The sequence below is a fragment of the Varroa destructor genome, unplaced genomic scaffold (assembly GCF_002443255.2).
Source record: "Varroa destructor unplaced genomic scaffold, Vdes_3.0 BEIS01000004.1, whole genome shotgun sequence".
Classification (NCBI taxonomy): domain Eukaryota; kingdom Metazoa; phylum Arthropoda; class Arachnida; order Mesostigmata; family Varroidae; genus Varroa; species Varroa destructor.
In genome coordinates, this window is record NW_019211457.1 from 13,379,461 (window position 1) to 13,399,259 (window position 19,799).

At 39.5% G+C, this 19,799-nt stretch overlaps 2 protein-coding genes across 4 annotated transcripts; one reads left to right on the forward strand and one right to left on the reverse strand.

The window, feature by feature from the left end:
* Positions 1-307: 307 nt before the first annotated feature.
* Positions 308-12,361, reverse strand: LOC111249694 (uncharacterized). The gene is made up of 4 exons (XM_022803915.2): positions 12,346-12,361; positions 2,807-2,854; positions 2,578-2,645; positions 308-1,359 (listed from the first exon to the last, which is right to left on the reverse strand). Exons 2-4 carry the CDS (start codon positions 2,844-2,846, stop codon positions 1,147-1,149), a joined length of 321 nt encoding a protein of 106 aa, XP_022659650.1. The 5' UTR covers positions 2,847-2,854; positions 12,346-12,361; the 3' UTR covers positions 308-1,146.
* Positions 6,607-18,523, forward strand: LOC111249696 (ribitol-5-phosphate xylosyltransferase 1-like). 3 transcript variants are annotated; one of them, XM_022803921.2, is made up of 10 exons: positions 6,607-7,403; positions 8,597-9,559; positions 9,915-10,241; positions 10,399-10,544; positions 10,879-11,050; positions 11,154-11,231; positions 11,429-11,583; positions 11,931-12,131; positions 12,816-12,961; positions 16,573-18,523. In XM_022803921.2, coding segments are annotated over exons 2-10 (1,359 nt in total). In that variant the 5' UTR covers positions 6,607-7,403; positions 8,597-9,426; the 3' UTR covers positions 16,574-18,523. The 3 variants fall into 3 exon arrangements, with proteins under 3 accessions (XP_022659656.1, XP_022659655.1, XP_086842473.1); XM_022803920.2 differs by having other exon boundaries at positions 6,608-7,403; positions 12,816-18,523; XM_086986347.1 differs by having other exon boundaries at positions 6,612-6,772; positions 12,816-18,523.
* The last annotated feature ends 1,276 nt before the right edge of the window (positions 18,524-19,799 follow it).

Consider the following 19,799-nt stretch of genomic DNA (forward strand, 5'->3'; position numbering starts at 1 on the left):
AAATAGAAAGTGTCTTATTTAAATAAATATTATATATCAAAATATTAAATCTATCGTATAGTGAGGCATCTCCGCAGTTAGCGTTTCAAAAGACAAACAATAATGAGGAGTTTTATAATATCATTATATTTGTTTTGCGTCATGTGCAGACAAACTGAGACTCTTTAATTTCTCATAATAACAGAAGTCCCTCAAACACCGTTTCCGTGCTGCATACCAACCTCGTATAATAAGTAGCTATTCCAGTTGTACCTAAACTCTACCTCGATGTTATAACAATATGATAATTATATTGAAAAACACTCTGTGCAGTATAACACTTCATTTATTATCAGCTCGGCGAGAACTTGAGTTTATCAAAACTGCAGTTCCATAAGTAAACCACAATTTTTATTGACTTATGTTACTGTTTTCTACCTCATTTGTGTATGATAGCCGCAGCAGACCCAGATAAATCAATTGAACTTCTATTTATCCCTATAAGTGTTTACAACACTATGTGTTATCTACGGCTGTCTATCGCCGCCTCTGCCTCTCCGTGATAGCGCAATGTCAGCGTGGTTACGTATTAAACTAAGGCCCATTAAGGGCGATTATCTAGGCTCAAAGTCGGGTTTAGACATGCTGCATTTCGCATTGGGTGAAGCCGGTTGTCTATAATAATGCTGAATTAAAGTACACAACCTAAAGCTCGAAACATTTATTTTTAATTTTTGTCTTGTAATTTCTAATGGATTGCGTTTTACCTTTCAGGTTAGATGGCCTGACTAGATTTAGCATTGTGAGCTAACTTCGTTCTTCTTTGCTTCTCCGTTTGCGTAGGTTTTTTGTTTAAGACGTGCTCTTGTCATCGATTCTGCTCGACAGTCAATGGTCACCGGGCAATGACAGCTAAAAGCCAAGATCTCTTCCTAACGCGGTTGTTCGCTAGTTTGATAAAACAGCAGCACTGACGAAAGCAACAACTGGGGTCGAATCGCGCATTCGTTCGCTGCCTGTTTCACTTCGGCAGTTACTTCAGGTGGCTGCCGCGGATCCTCCATTACCTGCAGTAGTCATCCGTTGTTTGTGTGTTTGGCTGACTAAATCTTTTGCCCGGGTAACCGTGGGAACCAAGAAAGTCTCGTCGTCAAAGGCGCCGGAGGGTCAGCGCCATATAAGGCGAATTGGGCCTGAATTACGTTTTGAGCGATGAGATAGCGCCACTGTGACTGGTTTCTCTGCGCGCTTACTATGAAGATCTTTTGCAGCTGAAGGACTGAGGGACGTGCTGGAGGTAGTCGGTAGGTTGGGTCGAACGAAATGCCTTTGCCGATGGACGATTTGGAACGCTGTCTTCACAAACGGTGAAGTAAGTACCTATTAGAAGAGAACATAGAGAAAAAAAACGAGCAGTGACAATTAATTGATGCGTACACAAGATGAAAAGGTGATATCTTTGCAGTCCTGTACGATAAGATATGACAAATCTCATCTCGTGTAGCTAGTGCTATTTCTGTTAAATATTAGCATCGTTCTAAGGGAAGCCCATTAGGAGTGCACGAATCGTTTCCGCTGCGCACTTGAAGAAACTAAGGACGGATAAGGGGGTTTGCTCTCCGCGATCCTGTGCGAATCGAAAGAATCGCGACTGGATTCGGTCTTCGTACCAAAGCCATCCGATATCCTAGTGTAACATTAGCGTGAGTTCTGCCCATATACGCGTATCTGGAGATTGGTTTATCCTTAATGACACTTCTATGCATGTATGTACTTTACGTGCGCGTGGACTAGGGGCTAGACTCTATCGTTGTGTAGAAAGAAGCCTAGCGCTGACGTTTCTCGCTAAATGAGGGCTAGCACACCATCGTAAGGACGCTGTTACTTTTGACATCAGTCACGTTAGAGATTCGATTTAGCTTCTACGAATTCGACTTGACAGAGAATGCGAGTTAGGACGAACAGTTGAATGATCTATGCATAAATTATTCACACAAATCCAATGGAGTACCTTGCTAGTCATATGCTGTATTAACTCAGTCAATCACCTTTGTCGTTAACGTAAGATAGATGTAATGCGTTCATAAATTATAGTGAGATAATTGCAGTAAAATAACAGATGAATTATGGATCTTGTCTAGCAATCCAACAGTCCTCGAAAGAGCGTAACTATTCTTCCAGCGATACATTGGTTTCCAATTTATCTCCTCTTTATTTAAACTAGGTATAACTATGTACATAAAGCCGTTATATATATATATGTGTGTATAGATAATAATTTATATATATATATATATATATATATATATATATATATATATATATAAAGCCGTAAACAGGTGGCTAATCATACTTTATTCGCTGTTAAATATTATATCTCCTTCTACAGTAAGTACATGTTTGTGTTAAGGTAAAGCACAGAAAAACAATCCATATCATCTGTGCTACTAATGTACAATGCGTATATACACACACACATACATTGTACTGTATATGTATTGTGTGTATATCTGTCTGTGTATATTATAGCTATCAGGTACATGAAAATGAGCGGGTACTTCGCCAAGCACCTGACGCGCCGCTTTGATTCTCTCTTACCTTACTGGCATGTACACTAGTAGAATACATTCTTAGTAGCACCATAACACTACACCGTGGGAAATCACCTAAAAGTACGTAAGCGCCGTACGCCATTAATGAATATCGAGATGCGAGGGGTTCGTCAAATTCGGGTCCGTGGCATTAGAAGTAATAGTGAAGAAATACTGAGCCATGTTAATGCGTACTGCCCCATGCTTTCGGATATGACTGTTCCTGAAGGACGTACCGCAAGTGAAAATTGTCGTGTCCGATGCGAGGATAGGCATGTTTGTCGCTATGGGAAAGAATCATACAAAATAAATAAAAATTTAGGATTTTATATGCCATAATAAGGCGTAAATAAATTAGGTTTTTTGCAACAGCACTTTGTGAGCTCTTGTTCTCTAAAAGTTGAAAAATTTCCTTATTGAGTAAAACTCCCTAGCGTGTACTTACCGGATTTATTACTCGGATTATTACGGATTACAATTAGGACACATTTAAAGGGATCTTGTGTCGATTAGAGTAGCATAATGATATCATTATTGAGTCCAGCTCTTTTCCAATTTTCATAACCAGAAGATTTCCAGAAAATAACATTTAGTAACCAGTTTCTAGATGTTGTCTTCTGCAAGAACTTCAAGCATTTTTTTTTATGATTCCGTCAATGAAATGTTAAAAAACCTCTAAAAAATTGCTCACTTACTCGTTTACCAACACGGGCTACTTACTTCTTTCGCTGCGCTTTTAAACGAGAGCTGAGCCACAAAAAGAAAACCACGAATATCATAAAAATACTGTTTCGAACTAATAAGCTTTGGTTTTATGAGTCATTCTACTCTAATTTTACTTTCCTTATTTACGGCAACGACGCAGTAGCAGCCATTAGGATGACAACATCGGGGACTTCAGGCATACACTATACACGTGAAGTTCATCGCCGGGCCTTCACCGCCAAATGAAGCTTAACGCACAGGTGGCTTCCTCCAAACACCAGATACTTGGTAGCGCTCGTTTGCCAGGCACGAAATAGCATGACTAAATCTGGTTTGAACGGATACGACAAAGTTACGGGATTGAGTAGTGGTCACGGAAGCCTCCCGAAAGCGGCCATAGCTGTAACAGAGCACAGCGCATGCTAACAACGCCAATAACCCCAACAACAACGAGAACACAACTACGGTGCCACCGACAGAACGCTTTACCGCTGACGAACAAAAGCGACGAGGGTCGCTGCTGGTCCTAGTAAAGGGCAAGTCCTACATGCTCAAAATGAGTCAACAGTGGAATAAACGCCATGGTATGCTACTGGTACGGATGATGGGTAGCGTCAGAATCCTCATTTTGGCAACTGTGACGACGGCCGCTACGATATTAGGCTACTAGTCCGTACCAGTGGGCAGAATCGGGGTAATAGTCCTAAGAACAGTAACAAACTAAGGAGCAGGCCTAAAAACGAAAGTACGGCTATCGCCATTCTTGGCCGAAATTAGACTGTCATTTGCAATCCGCTATCACCTTTTGGTGTGACAGTCTCCTTCCGTTCGACCCGATGGCTGTCTGGGTCTATTCAGTTGCTATTGTGACACCATCTCAGCAGTGACTTCGCGAATCTTGATCCTCTGAATGCACGATGTAGTTGTTGATGCGTGCTTGACTACTAAGTGGCTCAGTACAATCAAACGCACCTCGATACTGCCGATGTTGTGTAAGACTGCTGTTGACAAAGGTGTCTACAGCCATTCAGCCTTCAATTCACCCTTCAATTACTTGCGTTTCCTTGGTCGCTTGGTCTGCTGACGCAGCCCGTCATCAGCACGGACTGACAACAAGAACGATGGCGGCAGCGACGACAACAATACCAGCCTCTGACTGGCCAATAATGAGCATTGAGATCGTCAGGATCCGAATGTCCCTGAACCAATTTTCGAACAAGTGATTCTCCTTCGTTGGTCTCTTTATACAGCCGAAATACGTTCGAATTTCATTCGTATTGGAGCTACGCTTCGCGGTCATATAGTCTAATCCCATACTTGCTTATTTTATTTTATTCCGCCAGCGTTTTTCATTCCCAATTCAGCAGCCGACCTTTACGAGGCACCGCAGTTGCGTAGCATCGCATCTACTGCTTCCCTCAAGTTACAGCATGTCTGCATCTAGCAGTTCGACGGATCAGTGTAAACCATTGCTAGTCTATGATAGTACGCACGTCGGCCCCTCGAATGGCGTCAAACCAAAGAAACGTTACTGGCACAGCTGACAAGACGATGGGGCACGAAAGAAAGACTCTCTGTGGCACATTCTTCGTACAGCATCTCCATCAAAGCAGGAAACAGGTGCAGTACGACATCGCCGTCTTGCACCATGATTCGAACACGGGTGCGCGTCGACCACAAGCAATGCCAAGCAAAGGAAACACGGCCTGATGTTCAGACCTTTCTGATCAAAGCTGATCGCCTGTTTTGAATGAAAGGAAAGTCCGGTGTCGATCCGGCAGATCCGACCTATCTCCTGAGGGCGAACGTGCGCATATAGCAGATGAATGGCGACATAGCGATGCTGGTCTTAGCGATGCGGAGCCAAGATGTGTGTTCACTGCTTCCCGTTCCCAAAAGATGAGATTGGAGAAAATAAAAGGCTTGATATGAATAATATTGAGAAAACGCTATTAAGAGGCAGATTTAGTTCAGGCAAATGACAGGCTGAGCCGAAGATCCTCCGAGAGATCAATTTCTCACTACGGTGACCAATGCAATAAGAGCACCTAGAGGCTGAACACCGTTGAGAAGATGACGTTCCGTTTGTGCGACGGCGATTCTAGATAGACTAGGACGAACCGTGTCGTCGAAAATCCTTCCATTGCATCGACTACTTGGCTGTACATAGCAGACTGAATTCGAAAAAGGAAATTGCTACATTTCAGTTACTCTTCCCGTGTTGGATACGTGAAATAGTTTGAACGTATGGCGCGTAGCGAATAAATTGCACCTGAACGCCTCAACAACAATAAACAAACAATACTATTTAAAATCGACATTGGCTTTAATAGCTCTATTCTATTAATTTTAGATTGTTTTGATTTGCTTCTCGCCTGGTGCATAAGTACCGATTAAGTTAAACAATACGAAATCTGATTCACCTTTGATCAACTATTCTGCCACTGCAGCTCTCCCCCCGATCTCGTAAATTGTATGAGTCTAATCTTACTATTTGTTCAGAATTTATTTACATCATTTATTTATTTGTTACGTCACATAATTTACTTTCGGGTCCTGCATCAGATTAACCAGTACATTAGAACACACTTATTAAATCTAAAAATATATTTATCCATTTAAAGTATGTAAAGCAGACGGTGCTTATTTATTTCAGTATATAAAAACGTGCGATGTATGACAATTATCCTCCACCTATTCCAAGTACAAATAGAATACTCACATCACTATAAGGGAGAAACCCTATAATGGGAATGGTACTTAAATGCACTACGTATAAACAGGGAAACATTGCTTCTTGTTTTACCAATGAATGACTGAGAAAGTAATCCGAATATATGGACCTATTTTACGTACTTATGCTCTAGACACGACGCAATAGTCGCATAGTGGATTCCAAGATTTACCCCCTGAAAAAGGCAAGTCTTATTTACCTTTCGAGGCTTCTGGGGTTACTAATAATTTTCTATCGCTTCTTATGCGGCCTGTTTTTCTTTGACTCAGTCTGGATTGAAGAAACTATTATGATACTCAATAGTTTACAAACCGTATTTTGAGTTCGACCTCGTCACTCTGCAATTTTTCTCTCGTCTCCTCCAACCGAAATTCGGTTCTGACCTACACTTTATTTTTTACGGCGGTCCGAAAGGGAAGTCTACGAAACCATTTAGTCGCCTGCTCAAGTTGATGTTCAAATATTCCCTTCTAAAAATAACCAAGTTCCTTTTTCTTAGCGAACGCTCGCTCTTTGCTCATTGTACCACTGCTCCTGTCGTTGGAGCAGTCCAACTTACCGTATTATTAGTTCCGTCAAGTTAGGACCGCGGGGTGAGTACTACCGTTGCTTTAACCGAGAGAGGGACGGAGTCCCGCGTACGATCCTGTAGCTGCGGATGGACTTACATTGCAAGCCCATTATTCAGTTTTCTCTATCTGTGTTGTCTGTCGAATAGCGGAGTTCTAGTAGGTAGAGCAGCATCGCTGCGCGACCCACGCAGGTTGGTCTCTGGTCTTAAGCGGTTGCTTAGCCAATAGCTACCCATATCCAGCCGATGGTCTAGTTCTGCATTTTTAGCTGCCCATGCGCATTTCAACAATGTAGGAGCAAATCCTATAATGAATAGAATCAAATAATCCATCAGCCGACCGGGCACTTTCTAATAACTTCCATACTGATAGAAAGGTCTCGGATATTGGGTAGAGAGCTTAAGTTTCATCGGCATTTGATCGACAAAGCGCAGGTCACACGAAACGTTCCAAGCAGGGAGCCGTGTTTGTTACACAGGCGGTTAATATTCAGTACTACGAGGGAGCTCCGTGTTCGAGGAAAGTTCATCATGCTATTGTGACCAACGTGTTATTGTGAATCACAGCCAAAGAACAACGTTTTACAGAGGAAAGCATCTGTTAGCTCAGGTTGTGTGTTTTCAACACTGTATGCGTGAAGAAATCAAGCTTTGTTTGGTAGGGCCTTCTCTCACTTTTTGAAGGGCTGAGCCTCTAAAAAGTGGCCAGTCTCTGTCAGTGCTGCTACGAGAAAATTGTAGTTGAACCAAACAATTCAATGGATGAGTTCATCAGGCACACTAGCTAATGAATTGGTTACTCTTGGTAAAATTCTAGCGTTCGGTAAGTTGCTTTCAATGTAAAGAAAGTATGTATGTATGTATCCCAAAATCCATGTATAAACGTTACTTCAAACTTTTAACGTTGACTCTAATTAGACCAACTAAATCGTTCAAAAATCGCTTGACATGCTGGTTTTACATATTGCAATAATCTCATGAGTTTCAATTTTACCAAAAGGATAGATATTTACAATGGTAAAAATGCACTGCGTAATCCACAATGTTTCATCTACGCAAGTTTTCGGTTGTTATGTACCGTCGGCGCTACAACGTCGGCCACGGAATGAAGCTGATGCACTTCTTGTCAAGGACTCAGTCAGTTGCAATAAAAATAATGATCATTCGAATCAGAACCTATCGCTCCTAATGGTTCGACAATGGCTCAAACAGCGAGGCAAAATCTTCTAAGCGACGCCAAGTCTTGGAAATCGCTAATTCTGCTCTGCCAGCGTTTACCTATATACACTCGATGTTTGTCATTAAAACAAGATTTTAACATAATTCGATTAGTTTTCACCCGATCTTCGCAAATAATAAATTCGAAGTTTTAATTAATCGGTGAATTGGCTTTACTTGTGAAGGTTCTACATTAAAGAACTGTATTTCCAGCCCGGTTATTAGCATTTTCGTCACAAATCTAAACCTTAACAAAGCTAGTTGTCCGATCAAATACTACCCATGCATAGTGTGTTTATTGCTTTGGTTCAATGATAGTTAATTAATTTAGCTAATTAATGAGAAAAACTCGCATTTTCTAATCTCCGATATTAGTGCAACAAATTACACAAACTCTCAGTATTTGCTTCCCAACTAAGTTTGTTAAATAAGGCAAGTGAAACAGGACCTGGCCTACTGCAATTATTTCGACTTACAATGACTAATATTGGGGTGGTTAAACAAATCTTCAGTCCGTCAGGAACTCTTGAGGTAATCTACAGATTTAGTTGGACTTTCAGTTTTACATAGAATTGCATAATTCTCAAATAGTTTCGTAAATCTATATTTTTTATAATTTTTTCCCCCATATTTATTTTACAGTACGAAGATGATAGACCGCGCGACGAGTGTTAACGCTCGACAAACGGAAATGTGTAAACAATATGTGAGCTTAACGCTTGTCCATACAATACACTCAGCTAGTTCAGCTAATTCAAAAGTAACGGTCTATGTTCTCTTCTCTTGTTTGATTTTCAGAGATGTAATTATGTAATTGACCAAACCGTCCATTGCCCCGCGCCCATTCCCGGCATCGGGGGCAATTTGGACATCATACATACCATCGTATCACGTTCACAAAGCTAAGTCGATGACGACCCAGCACTTGAAAAGTCCAACGGCCAATGTGTTTCGAGTGGCAGATAGTCTACAGCGTTGTTGCTAAAGTAGACCTACGTCAACCCGTGACAAGAAGTACACTAGTGACCTGTACAGGGTCCACGTGCATCTGTTGCTTTTTTAGTCAAGTTTCTTAGTCACCTTCGTGCTAATTAATCCATTGTTCAACGGATCGAATTGAAAAAGAGGACAAAGCCCTATTTAATGTAACAGTCGTCACCTAACCGTCGAGTGTTTCGTCATTTAAGGACGCAAAAATGTCCGAATAATATTTTACTATATACTTCCTTTGAAGAGTTGCCGCAGACAAACTTTATGATTTTCCTATTACCCAAATTAGTTGTGCGCCAGTGACGAGGATCCGGAGCGGTGCAGGCTGCTACACGGATGTGCACCCTAGAGCCACGTATGTGGACAGCTATAGAAGAAGAAAGATGTTTAAACAACCCTTTCTGTCTTTCCAAAACAACTGTACAATGTCCGCCCATGTTCAGCAACTGCCTATAAGTAAAAGTCAGGCAGGTAACCTGTCGAAGACTTGAGTCAAAAAGATGAGCAAGTATCATCCAGAGTTGAATCGTTTCCGTACCGTCGATCAGTCATCGAGTGCTTCGAAGTCAGGTACCTTGTATCTGTTCGGTTGGATAGTTCACTAGCGGCCTACTTTGGACTCTGAGCAGTCAATCACTATGGCTGTCCTCTTCTTTCGTCGTATATCGTTGCTACTGTTAGGTACATATATATGTTTCACATGTTACTCCGGATATCTGTTACTGACGCGTGAGGATCGAACCAATGCTGGAAACAAAAATCCATCTAATGGTAAGAATAATTTGTTTACTGGTCTGTATATATAAATGTAGATCGTGTTAGTTGGTGATTGTCGCACAGGGACACATGAAGTGGTCTAGATTCGAAATCGGGAAATACTTAAAAACAGTATTAGACTCGAAACATTAATTTAGTTAGTAATTAATGTTTGTGCTTTACTTTTTTTTCAATAGAAACATTTTTAGTACGGCTAAATTCTAGTGCCAAATAATAAGAAATACGATACCAGCCAGGTCTTTTCTACAAGTAACATATTGTCGCGATAATTTTCTAAACATTTTTCTGTTTTAATATTGCAAATTATCTGTAATCTCTCCTCGTTCCGCTTTCCTAACAATCACCTCAGGAGCTGTGTCCCTGAACGGCGGGAGTTTCATGGCAGCATCATATGCTAACGGCAAAGAAACCCCCAGTAACCAGGCCGCGCTTCAGGATTTATCGAAGGTTGGAGTTGCAGTCCCTCAACGTGCCGATGCAACAGCTAACGATGAGGAATGGAATCCGTGGGGTGAAGACTTCGAACCCGAACGTAGCGAAACAGCGGGTGAAGCCCAATCAGGGAATGTGGCTCGACGAAAAACTGACGGTGCCGTAATGGCCGCTAGTGGTGATTTGGCGCCCGACAGCCGTCCGGCAAAATACATTGTTGAAGTCTGGGGAAAAGCCGCAATCGGTAGGACGAAAGTATAACACAGTGAGAAGCGATGCCTTTTTTGATGGCCTTTCTCCATTCTATAATACTTGCAAGTCATATATTAGCCTGGTCATTGCTAGCATGTGTTGAACGTCAATAACGAGCTATTTTCATCCGAAATTCGTCGTCATAACAGGTAATTACTTATGGGAACACATCTTCGCCGCTCGTCTCGAATCGCGACAGGAGGGCGCGTGGCATTTTGGCACTAAAAAAATTAGCAACATCCGTTTCAAATATCGGACAGGCCCGGGAATAGCACCGCAGACGGCTCCCAGTGATGTGCGTTCAATATAAAATACAATGTTGTTATAGTGGTAATAAAAATATTAATTCATACTTCAATCAATTATTAAACACAATCGTTTTTTTTTTCTTTATTTAAAGAAAATACCGTTGGTGTGGCTGAAGCTATCAACGCCTGACTTAATCAGCTTAAGATTCATCTTTCCAAACTCCCGTATCGGCATTACAATTCGACAACAGACAATCCAGCCATTGATCAGGATACAGCTATCTTGAGGCATGTACGAAATGCACCATTTCCACGCCACTCTTATGTTGTCGTCTAACTATGCCTGTTGTTGCCATGATACTTGCCAACTTTACCTTTCAGGTCGAGTATTTGATTCTGGTATTAAACGGTCGGAGTAAAGATAAAATCTCATTCGCTCGTCTTTGGCTCGACTATCTAGATAATTATCCGCGGTTGCAGCACTGCATCGTAATTCTTCTAGGCGACGAACAGTGTCGAAATGAATGGATAACTCGTTACATGCGCTCCAGAGGTAAACTTGAGAAGTTTCTTTCAAAAATTTCACTATCTAACCTTCTGTTTTTGTATTTTTTTTTTTCGTATAACAGCCACTAATTTATGTATCAATTTCGCAGGGGGTAAGGTGGATGCAGCTTTTATAGTCTACGATAGCGGATTGGTTGATGACCATGAATTCTTCCAGTGGCCATTAGGTAGGTTAAAACCAGTAGTCGATATCTTTATAAGCAACAGTTAAAAATTGAAATGCATACACACAACGTGTTACAGTACGTTATATTTTATCAATTTCTTCTGTACTCTGCTAACCATACCACCTGTAACCTTACCACACTGTCGCGCGTGATACAGTAGAGAAAGTTTTGTGTTAACCCTACGTTTTTTTTTATAGGCGTAGCAACTTATCGAGGCTTCAATCCGGTGGATTCACATAAACTCGACATTGAAAGTGCTCGTCCGTTTAAATGCAATTTCCTCGGAACGGTATATCCGAAATCGTCGAGGAAATCTTTAGTGGAGCTGATTCGAGTTGAAGGGCTTGAAAAGGTCATCATTATGCGTTAAACACACGCCCTGATTATTTAACACCTCAACTCGTAATTAGACACACATATGCCGTTAACGTTTACGAATATTCAAGCTATAACCAGTAAATAACGCAAAGATTTGTATAAAGTGTGAAACTTAGTATATTCAATTCTGAAATCCATTTAGCTCTTTTAAAGGTTACTTTGAGGACAACATCTAGCTAACGACAACTAGCCAGTAACAGTTATGCATATGTTAATTGATGTGAGGCTATTTGTTCCGTGTATTATGACGTCTTTTCAAAGAACTAAGTAGACATCTTACGCTAATACGCATGCGTCTAATTTCGCTATTGACATATATAGGTCTGCTTTACGAAAGGCCGAAAAGAGTGGTTATCCGGAGAAACCCAGGAAAGTTTGCAGATGTATCAATACGCCCTGTCGCTCTCGGACCTTACCCTGAACCCAGTCGGATTCAACGCGGAGTGCTATCGCATCTACGAAGCACTTGCTCTTGGATCCGTCCCTGTTATCGAAGACAAAACTACGCCGGGGCTTTGTCAGGTATCGAACAGAGTAATTTGCACTCGGATTGCTGATGACAACTTCCTCGTTGACGAACATTAATAAAAGCATGTCTAACTCTAGACATTATTAAAAGGCGGGTTTATAAATGCTCCGTTTTTGACTGGTACTTCGAGTTATTATGAAGTATTTGGTCCGCGCTGAGCTTTGTCGTTTATACCTGATCCGTGCCATCAGCAATTTAAATACCCACCTTTGCATGATGCTCTAAGGTGTCACATTGAAAATCCACTCTTCAGTACGAGTAAATACGTATTCCTCAGTTCAGTTTGTTGTAGTGCTTCATCTATTGTAATTGTCCGTATACGACTTCAGTATTTCTGGAAAACATATATCTATACCATGTTATTTACAAAAATCATGCGATTCTCCAAACGTGTGTTTGCCAAAAACGACCATGTACTATTGTTAATTACTATTTCATTTTTTCGGTAATACGTGTCATATAGTACAGATCAACAGAGAAGGCAAGTGCTTCTTATCAGCATGTGAAATCTACGACAAATCTGGATAAGAAATTAATTCGAATAATATTAAAATTGTGTCGTATTTAAAATTACCCATGGTGCCATCTTTTTTTTTTGAAAGTTTCCAGCGTTTAAAAAATATGTGTACTATTTGCATTTGACCGCGCGTATTTGTTGATTCGTGTCGTCTTTGCAGAGTCCTCCATTACGATTACTAAAAAAGTACCGTGCACCAGTGATTTATGTGAAAGACTGGGCGACCGATCTTCCTCGAATTCTTGGCCAGGAGGCCGCCCTAAGCCTTAAGGAGAAGATTGAACGACGAGTTGCCCTTGTCGAATGGTATGAAGGCTTTAAGCTGACAATGCGAAGACAGCTTACGCAGGTCGTCAGAAGCAAGTTTGGCTTCACCGACAACAATAACTAGCATACGATAGAAAAACAAATAAGGATCAACTGTAGCAAGCAAAGTCAAGCAAGTTAAACATAGGGAGAAAACTTGTCCGTTGAGAAGATAGCTAGATTTTTCTATCAAAGCATCGTAAACCGGCTCGAACGAAAGCTCCCCAAATGTGCAAATAATTTGCTGTGTAGCGTGCAATGCTGAAGAGACAAGACATTTAATTTTGGAAATATTTTTCATTCCAAGGAGATGCTTTTGGATTACGTAGGAAAAGCAGGCTTTAAATAGTAAGCGCTCTATGTAAATAGAAATAAAAAGTAAGAACTAGTAAGGAAGGAAAGTGATATTAAAACGAAGACTAAACCCTTTGCCCTGAATGAGATTGCATATCTCGGTCAGGGCAACGACTTCAGTTCGAATACTAGCGCAAAGCCAACAAATATAAAAGCCTAGATTTTAGAAGACTCCCACATTAATCATTTGCGATTTCTAGCCAACTTGCAACGTGCGCTCTATTGATTGGGTTCACATTTCTTTAGACGTATGGTGCCCGTCTACGCGAGAGCGCATTGGGTAACAAGTTTGCCTACTGATATTTGCGGCACGTGATGTAGATTCGAATCTAAGCGTGAACACACTCTGTTTCGCGCTGGGAGCAGCGCGCCGCGTGTTAACAGCTAAACTATCAGCCATAAAACACGAAAAACATCTATATGACGTCTGTATAATTTGATTAGAGGTTCGCTAGGAATAACTGTTGAAAAATGAGACAATGTTTTCGCTTATCGTTCGCGTGTGCACTCCTCCTATTAGAGCAAGTCGAATTTCCTAGAATTGTTTTGGGTTTCAATTTGCTGTTACACTACGAGGTGACGTGGTACTGTCTCTGAAAAACACGGAGTCTAATGGTGTTCATAATATAAATATTTTTTGATTGGCGTTCTAAAGTCACTTCTGTTTTTTCTTATCAAAAGACAATTTCGAACAAGTTAATTCCGATTATAGGAACTAACTAACTAACCATTTTCGCTCATACTATTTCGTAGTAAATGCGAGAGCGTGCGTACACCATACTACTAGGTTATAGATTTTCATGTGAACATCACCGTGGATGACTGCGTACAACGCTTAAAGCACCTACAATACTAATGGTAGTGTTTAAACATACAAAGTTGGAAAATTATTTTCCAATTAGAATTTATTTTTCTATTGATTGACTGCGACTGTCTTTACCAGCGCATCACAAGATGTGCCTGTACAAATGTAATTGTCAACTTTCAAATTCATTCTTAGAAATCAAATCAATATCCTAGGTAAAATTATCCTAATCATTAGTGTACACCTGATTTTCGTTAGCCGTACACATCAGTTCGTACAACCGTTTCGAAGCAATACGCAGATCGTTTAAAGCACATTCTTGCCTTAGGCCACTGTTAACCATATTTGATCGGTGCCAGAATATCATTGCACTCTTGCAGAATGGGTCCATAAATCGGGTTCATCGAGACACTTTTACCTGCATAGTGGTAGCATGGGTTGTGTAAATCCGATATCTCATTTGTTATATAGAAAAGAAGCCTGTATGCCTTTGTTGTTTAACAAACACGAAAGGATGTCCATTGAATGCATATTTGACCAATGATTTTCCACTATGAGCGTTCTCCATATTAATATTTTCCATTGTTTTTCGATCCGTACCAGACAAGTGCCGACAGACGGGCTCATAGCGCTGACTCCAATCGACTGAAAGTTAGTGGCACGCACAGACATCTTTATTTACGGAAATATCCATTTGCTTAAGCTAAATTCGATACGTGCTACATACATGCCAGTATGAAAATGTGTATTTACTTCAAGGCTGGTCCCGACAAACGAGGCGTGATCAGGCTGTTGGTGTACTTAGGTCACGAAGTACAGATCCATCAGTTTCATTGTACAGATAGGTTACACATACGAGATAGCAGCGTATATATACGTGGACACCTGTCAAGCGCTATGGGTTTAGAATGGTAGACTGCTTCCCAATGTGACCCTTTAGCGAATGGAGAAACATTTCCTGGTTATGACGATTTTCGAAAGTACACTTTCACATGATATGTCAATGAATGCTGGTGTATCATGTACTTCCACATTGTCTGGGCGACATAAAACGTAACAGGCGTCTTTAATTTCTCATAGTGATCGTCAAAGTCTGTTAAAGAGTAAAGGCTAATCATTTGATATTTGAAATGCGTGAAGCTATATATCATTGAAAATCGAGGAGTAAAGCGAGATGTATGGGAAATGCTTCAAAGTATTGGATGTATTATGTTAAAATCTAATGTACACAACAGCTAATGAACAGCCACGCATCGAGTGAATGGAAAATCGTTATCGTTATGCTGACATAAACTTTAAATATGTCAAGTAATTCTTTATAACTGTTATTTTTGTTGTTCTTCTTGACAAATTTAATTCTGAAAATATTACAACAGACTTTGATTTGACTTCCATTTTATCATATTCGTCTACTTATAGAAGCACAATCGCTTATAAAACTATTTCGGCCCTCATATATATGGAATAAACTTTGTTTTTTGGTTAGTTTTAACGGGATTCACGCATTCACGGAACCAGGTTATACCATTGTGCCATACGTCATCCCTTTGACATAAAAAATGGCGATGTTTTGTCGCTATTTTGATGCGCGCACATGTGTCACACAAAATTAAAGCGGGTAGTTAGTTAAACAATTTCAAATCAAACTGTTAACACGGTTCGAGCATTGTTAACGGGTTATTGTTGATATTTACAACGTATGAAGTACATCGAAAATTCAGAAACCAATCGTAGTTGAGCATCGTATTATGCGTCGGCTTGCAACAAAAATACCGAAAGCTTACTACAAGCCGTCTTAGTAGATATAATATGGATACATAGGTAAACTTCAGAACGTACATTAAATAGCGACGAAAGATTATCAGTCAAGCGTATTTAAAAGTAACGCGTACATATATGGTCACGGTAGCATGAATTCATCAAATCTTAAAGTTCGTCATCATATGAAAGGACACAAGCAAAAGTAGCTGTCGGCGTCACCACATAATATTGGGGTACCGTAAATTACATGAAAAATCTTTGGATGACCTGATCTTCAGTATGCATGAAAATTATAGTGGTTGTGAAAGCTGCTGCCAATGTTTAATTATGGTTTGCACACATTGGGCGTTGCTAGGGTACCAATCGCATACATTACGGGTAAACTCGTAAAGAGAAATTATGTGAAGAACTCTATGTTATATAAGGTATAGAAGTTTCAATTTCAAGGTTATATAAGTTTCGTTATGTCCACCTAATTCAGATGGCTGTCCCTATAGGCGTGCTAAAAGGTGTTCTTACAAAAACTACTTGTTGCAATGCCGTAAAGCAGATATACTTTTACTAAGACGCTAAGTTCATCGCAAAAAAAAACAGGAGTCTCTAAAAAGCCAAATTTATTATAATTTTCTTTTATAGAGAAAAGAGTACGATAGGAATACGAACAGCCTTCTAAACTGATTTCAATTTTCAGATGATTCATACCACTTCTTCAGTTGACCTCTTTCACCTGGACTTGATGAGTGGCATTTTTTAGCCATCTTGAAAATCTCGGCGTAACTCTAATCTCTTCGATAATGCACACAAAGTTCACCTGTGTGCTTATCATTAATCTACATTCCAGAAACAAAGATATACCCAGTCGGCACAGACGGGCATTTCTTTCGGGGTTAAATTAATTTCTGTACATATACTTATTGCTTTACGTCTGTATAGCGAAAAAGAGTATTCTTTTACGCAGGAACAGAGAAGTAGGATCCTCTGTTTCAATATGATATATGTAATATATCATATGAAACAGTATGGGCTTGAATCGCGCCAGCGACATTAACTGCCTCCGCTGGCATATAATCTCTCGGCAGCATCGAACTCTAACAACTATCATTCTACCGTAGCTGTAGGTTTGAGGTAATTTTAGTGTATTGCAACGATTAGTTGGGCGCTCTTACATTTTTTACATGACTGAATTATAAATACTAGCACATGTAAGTGGGACAGTTGTAGCTCGTTTATTTGTAACACTCTTACGTTACAGTAAAGCAGTATGTTATTGTTGTTCGGATCGCCATGAAGCTACTATGAAATAACCGAATGAAGAATTGATGTGAAACAGGACTCGTAACGTCTCTCTCTATTAAACGGCAGTTACAAATAAATCTGTTTAGCCACGTGCATACAACTTGTGTGAAAACATATCAGTACTTTTGTTCAATATAGCCTCACTTTAGACAAAATATACATCATAGACAATCAAGCGCGTTTACTAAAGTCATATTCATTAATACGTAAAACAGTTATCACCATTTAGATAGCAGCCATTCATTTGATAAATGAATGCATAAAAACGCGTCAGTAGAAACCAGGAGGGAACACAATACCTAAGAAATTAGGAAAATGTTTCCTTGTTTGGCGAGCAATGGCAATGTCGCATACAGAATCTCCTTTTAACGATGAATCGAGCCTACTTGTCCTATATATATTAATATGTGCAGGTAGATATGACCAATTATATAGTTCGAGTGATTCAGCTTGGACATCGAGTTATTGTGTAGTTATAACCTAAACTGTAGCATTCCCTCAGAAAGAAAATATCTGTGTTGAATAGCACAATATTGAAGATTTTTGCAAATTTTCTTTTCTGCACTTCTAGAATTATAAAGCAAGCTATTAATTGTTTAAGGCCAGCATGTTGTCCCAGTGCAATTTCGGATGGAGAGGCCATCCATTCGAAAATAGGATCACCCTGTGAAAAAAATATGCAAAGAGCAGAATAATACGTTCTCAAAATCAGATAGCTTGCTCGGATGTGTTCGTCAGTATATGTCGTAATGAAATGCAGAACAGTAACAGTATTCAGAATTCCGACAGACAACATGCTTATATTGGTTAAAAAGAGGTGTATAAGTGCGACATCCGCAACAAAAACAAAAGCATGGTGCCACAATGTCTTTCAGCTAATGTTGCCTCTTTGCAGAATAATGTACTACCGAAATTTATGTGTAAATATATATTTAAGATTTATTTAAGGTCCTCAATATATGACAAAAAGGCCAATAGTCTGCGAACTGTCGAATGAAAAAGGTGTTGTGGAAACACGAGTTCATTAGCTTTCAAATTAGTTATCGCAAAAATATGGATTTTATTCAATCGGGAAAAAAAGTGCAACAATAATGAAAATTAATACATTAGTTATTATTAATTCACTCCATTCATACATTAGTTATTTCTACAAAATTGATACATTAATACAAAATTAATACATACGAGTGGCATGTTAAAAAATTATATTATTATAACTATATGATGAAATAAGGAATCTGCCAGACTAAATAAGAATGAAGTCATATATTCTGATACAGGTACAGCATAGGATAATAAAACAATTGTCAATCTCAGACAAGAAAGAAAATGCAAGAAGTACTCTCGACGACTTGTTATCATTTTTCATTGATGACATATTTCAATAGTTACATTTATTTAATGTTTTACATTTCTTTACATGATCTTCTTCTATTATTACACCTCGATTAGTTAATGAAATTAGTATTCTTTGTATCGTAGTTGTAATGTATAGTACGTTTCATAAATGTTTGACATTTTTACATAGAAGCATCCTCCAACTTTTGCTTGTCCATGTACCATCTTTATACGGTCTTATCCTTGACACTTTTGTTCTTCAGTTTCTTCTTCGTATTTCACATCTGCTCATATAATTTTATGATCTTCCACTATCTACATGTGGTGAAGCATAACTTTTAGCATCAAATAAATAATAGAGAAGTCCCTAACATGCTTGATCGTCCCTTTGAGTAATTGGCATTGTTGTTTTGATTCAACTTTACCCCTGTCCAACTCAACTTCAGCCTGTGCCGATTTCAAATTATCTGTGGTACTCTATGCAGGCGCCATGTTCCTATTAATAATATTGCGTAGAAAAGCTGCTGCTTATCCATGGTGCCCATGATGGATCTTCCATACAAGTTATATAAGGTATAGAAAATTGCACATGACATTTCTTTATTAAATGTGCCTAATGTCCACTGCGCTTTTTTGCACGTTATATACAAGTTACCCTGAAATTCCATTGTCAAAATCGTTAAGGGGCATATTTGGATAATGGCGCCAGGTTTCGTTCGGGGAGGTCCGCCTCTGCTAAGAAAGGCATAGTCAAAAACGACCGAGAATAGCAGGGCACTATTTCTGCGGAAGAAAAGTAAATGAGAAGATTGCTAAATTTATATTACCATTTGCATTCACGAGTAGGACGTACGTATAACATTTCGCGCTTCTATTAAAATCAGAATTGTATCAGGTCAATCATCGTAATTTGTGTACACTTATGATAAGCAAGTAACGTTTTTCGAAGGGCAGGTTCTGTTCATCAGTTCAAATATTAAAATATAAAGAGTGGCAAATGTCGGTGCATGCTCTTCAATCTATGCATCACGTGACAAACATTTGGCCAACAATTATGTTAGCAAGCTAGACGATTTAGCTAGCAGATCACTTTCTTCTCCTAAAACAAAAATTGCACAAATTCCTCGGGGTTCGATCTGGGTAACACAAAGCTTCTGTACCCCTAAGTAGCACTGAACGTCGTCATGTGGTGTGTTTCTGTTCTTAATTGGCACATTTGGGTCGCTACTCCATTGATCGTACATTTAATTTTTTTACGTTTCGCGACTGGATTTTTTAAACTTC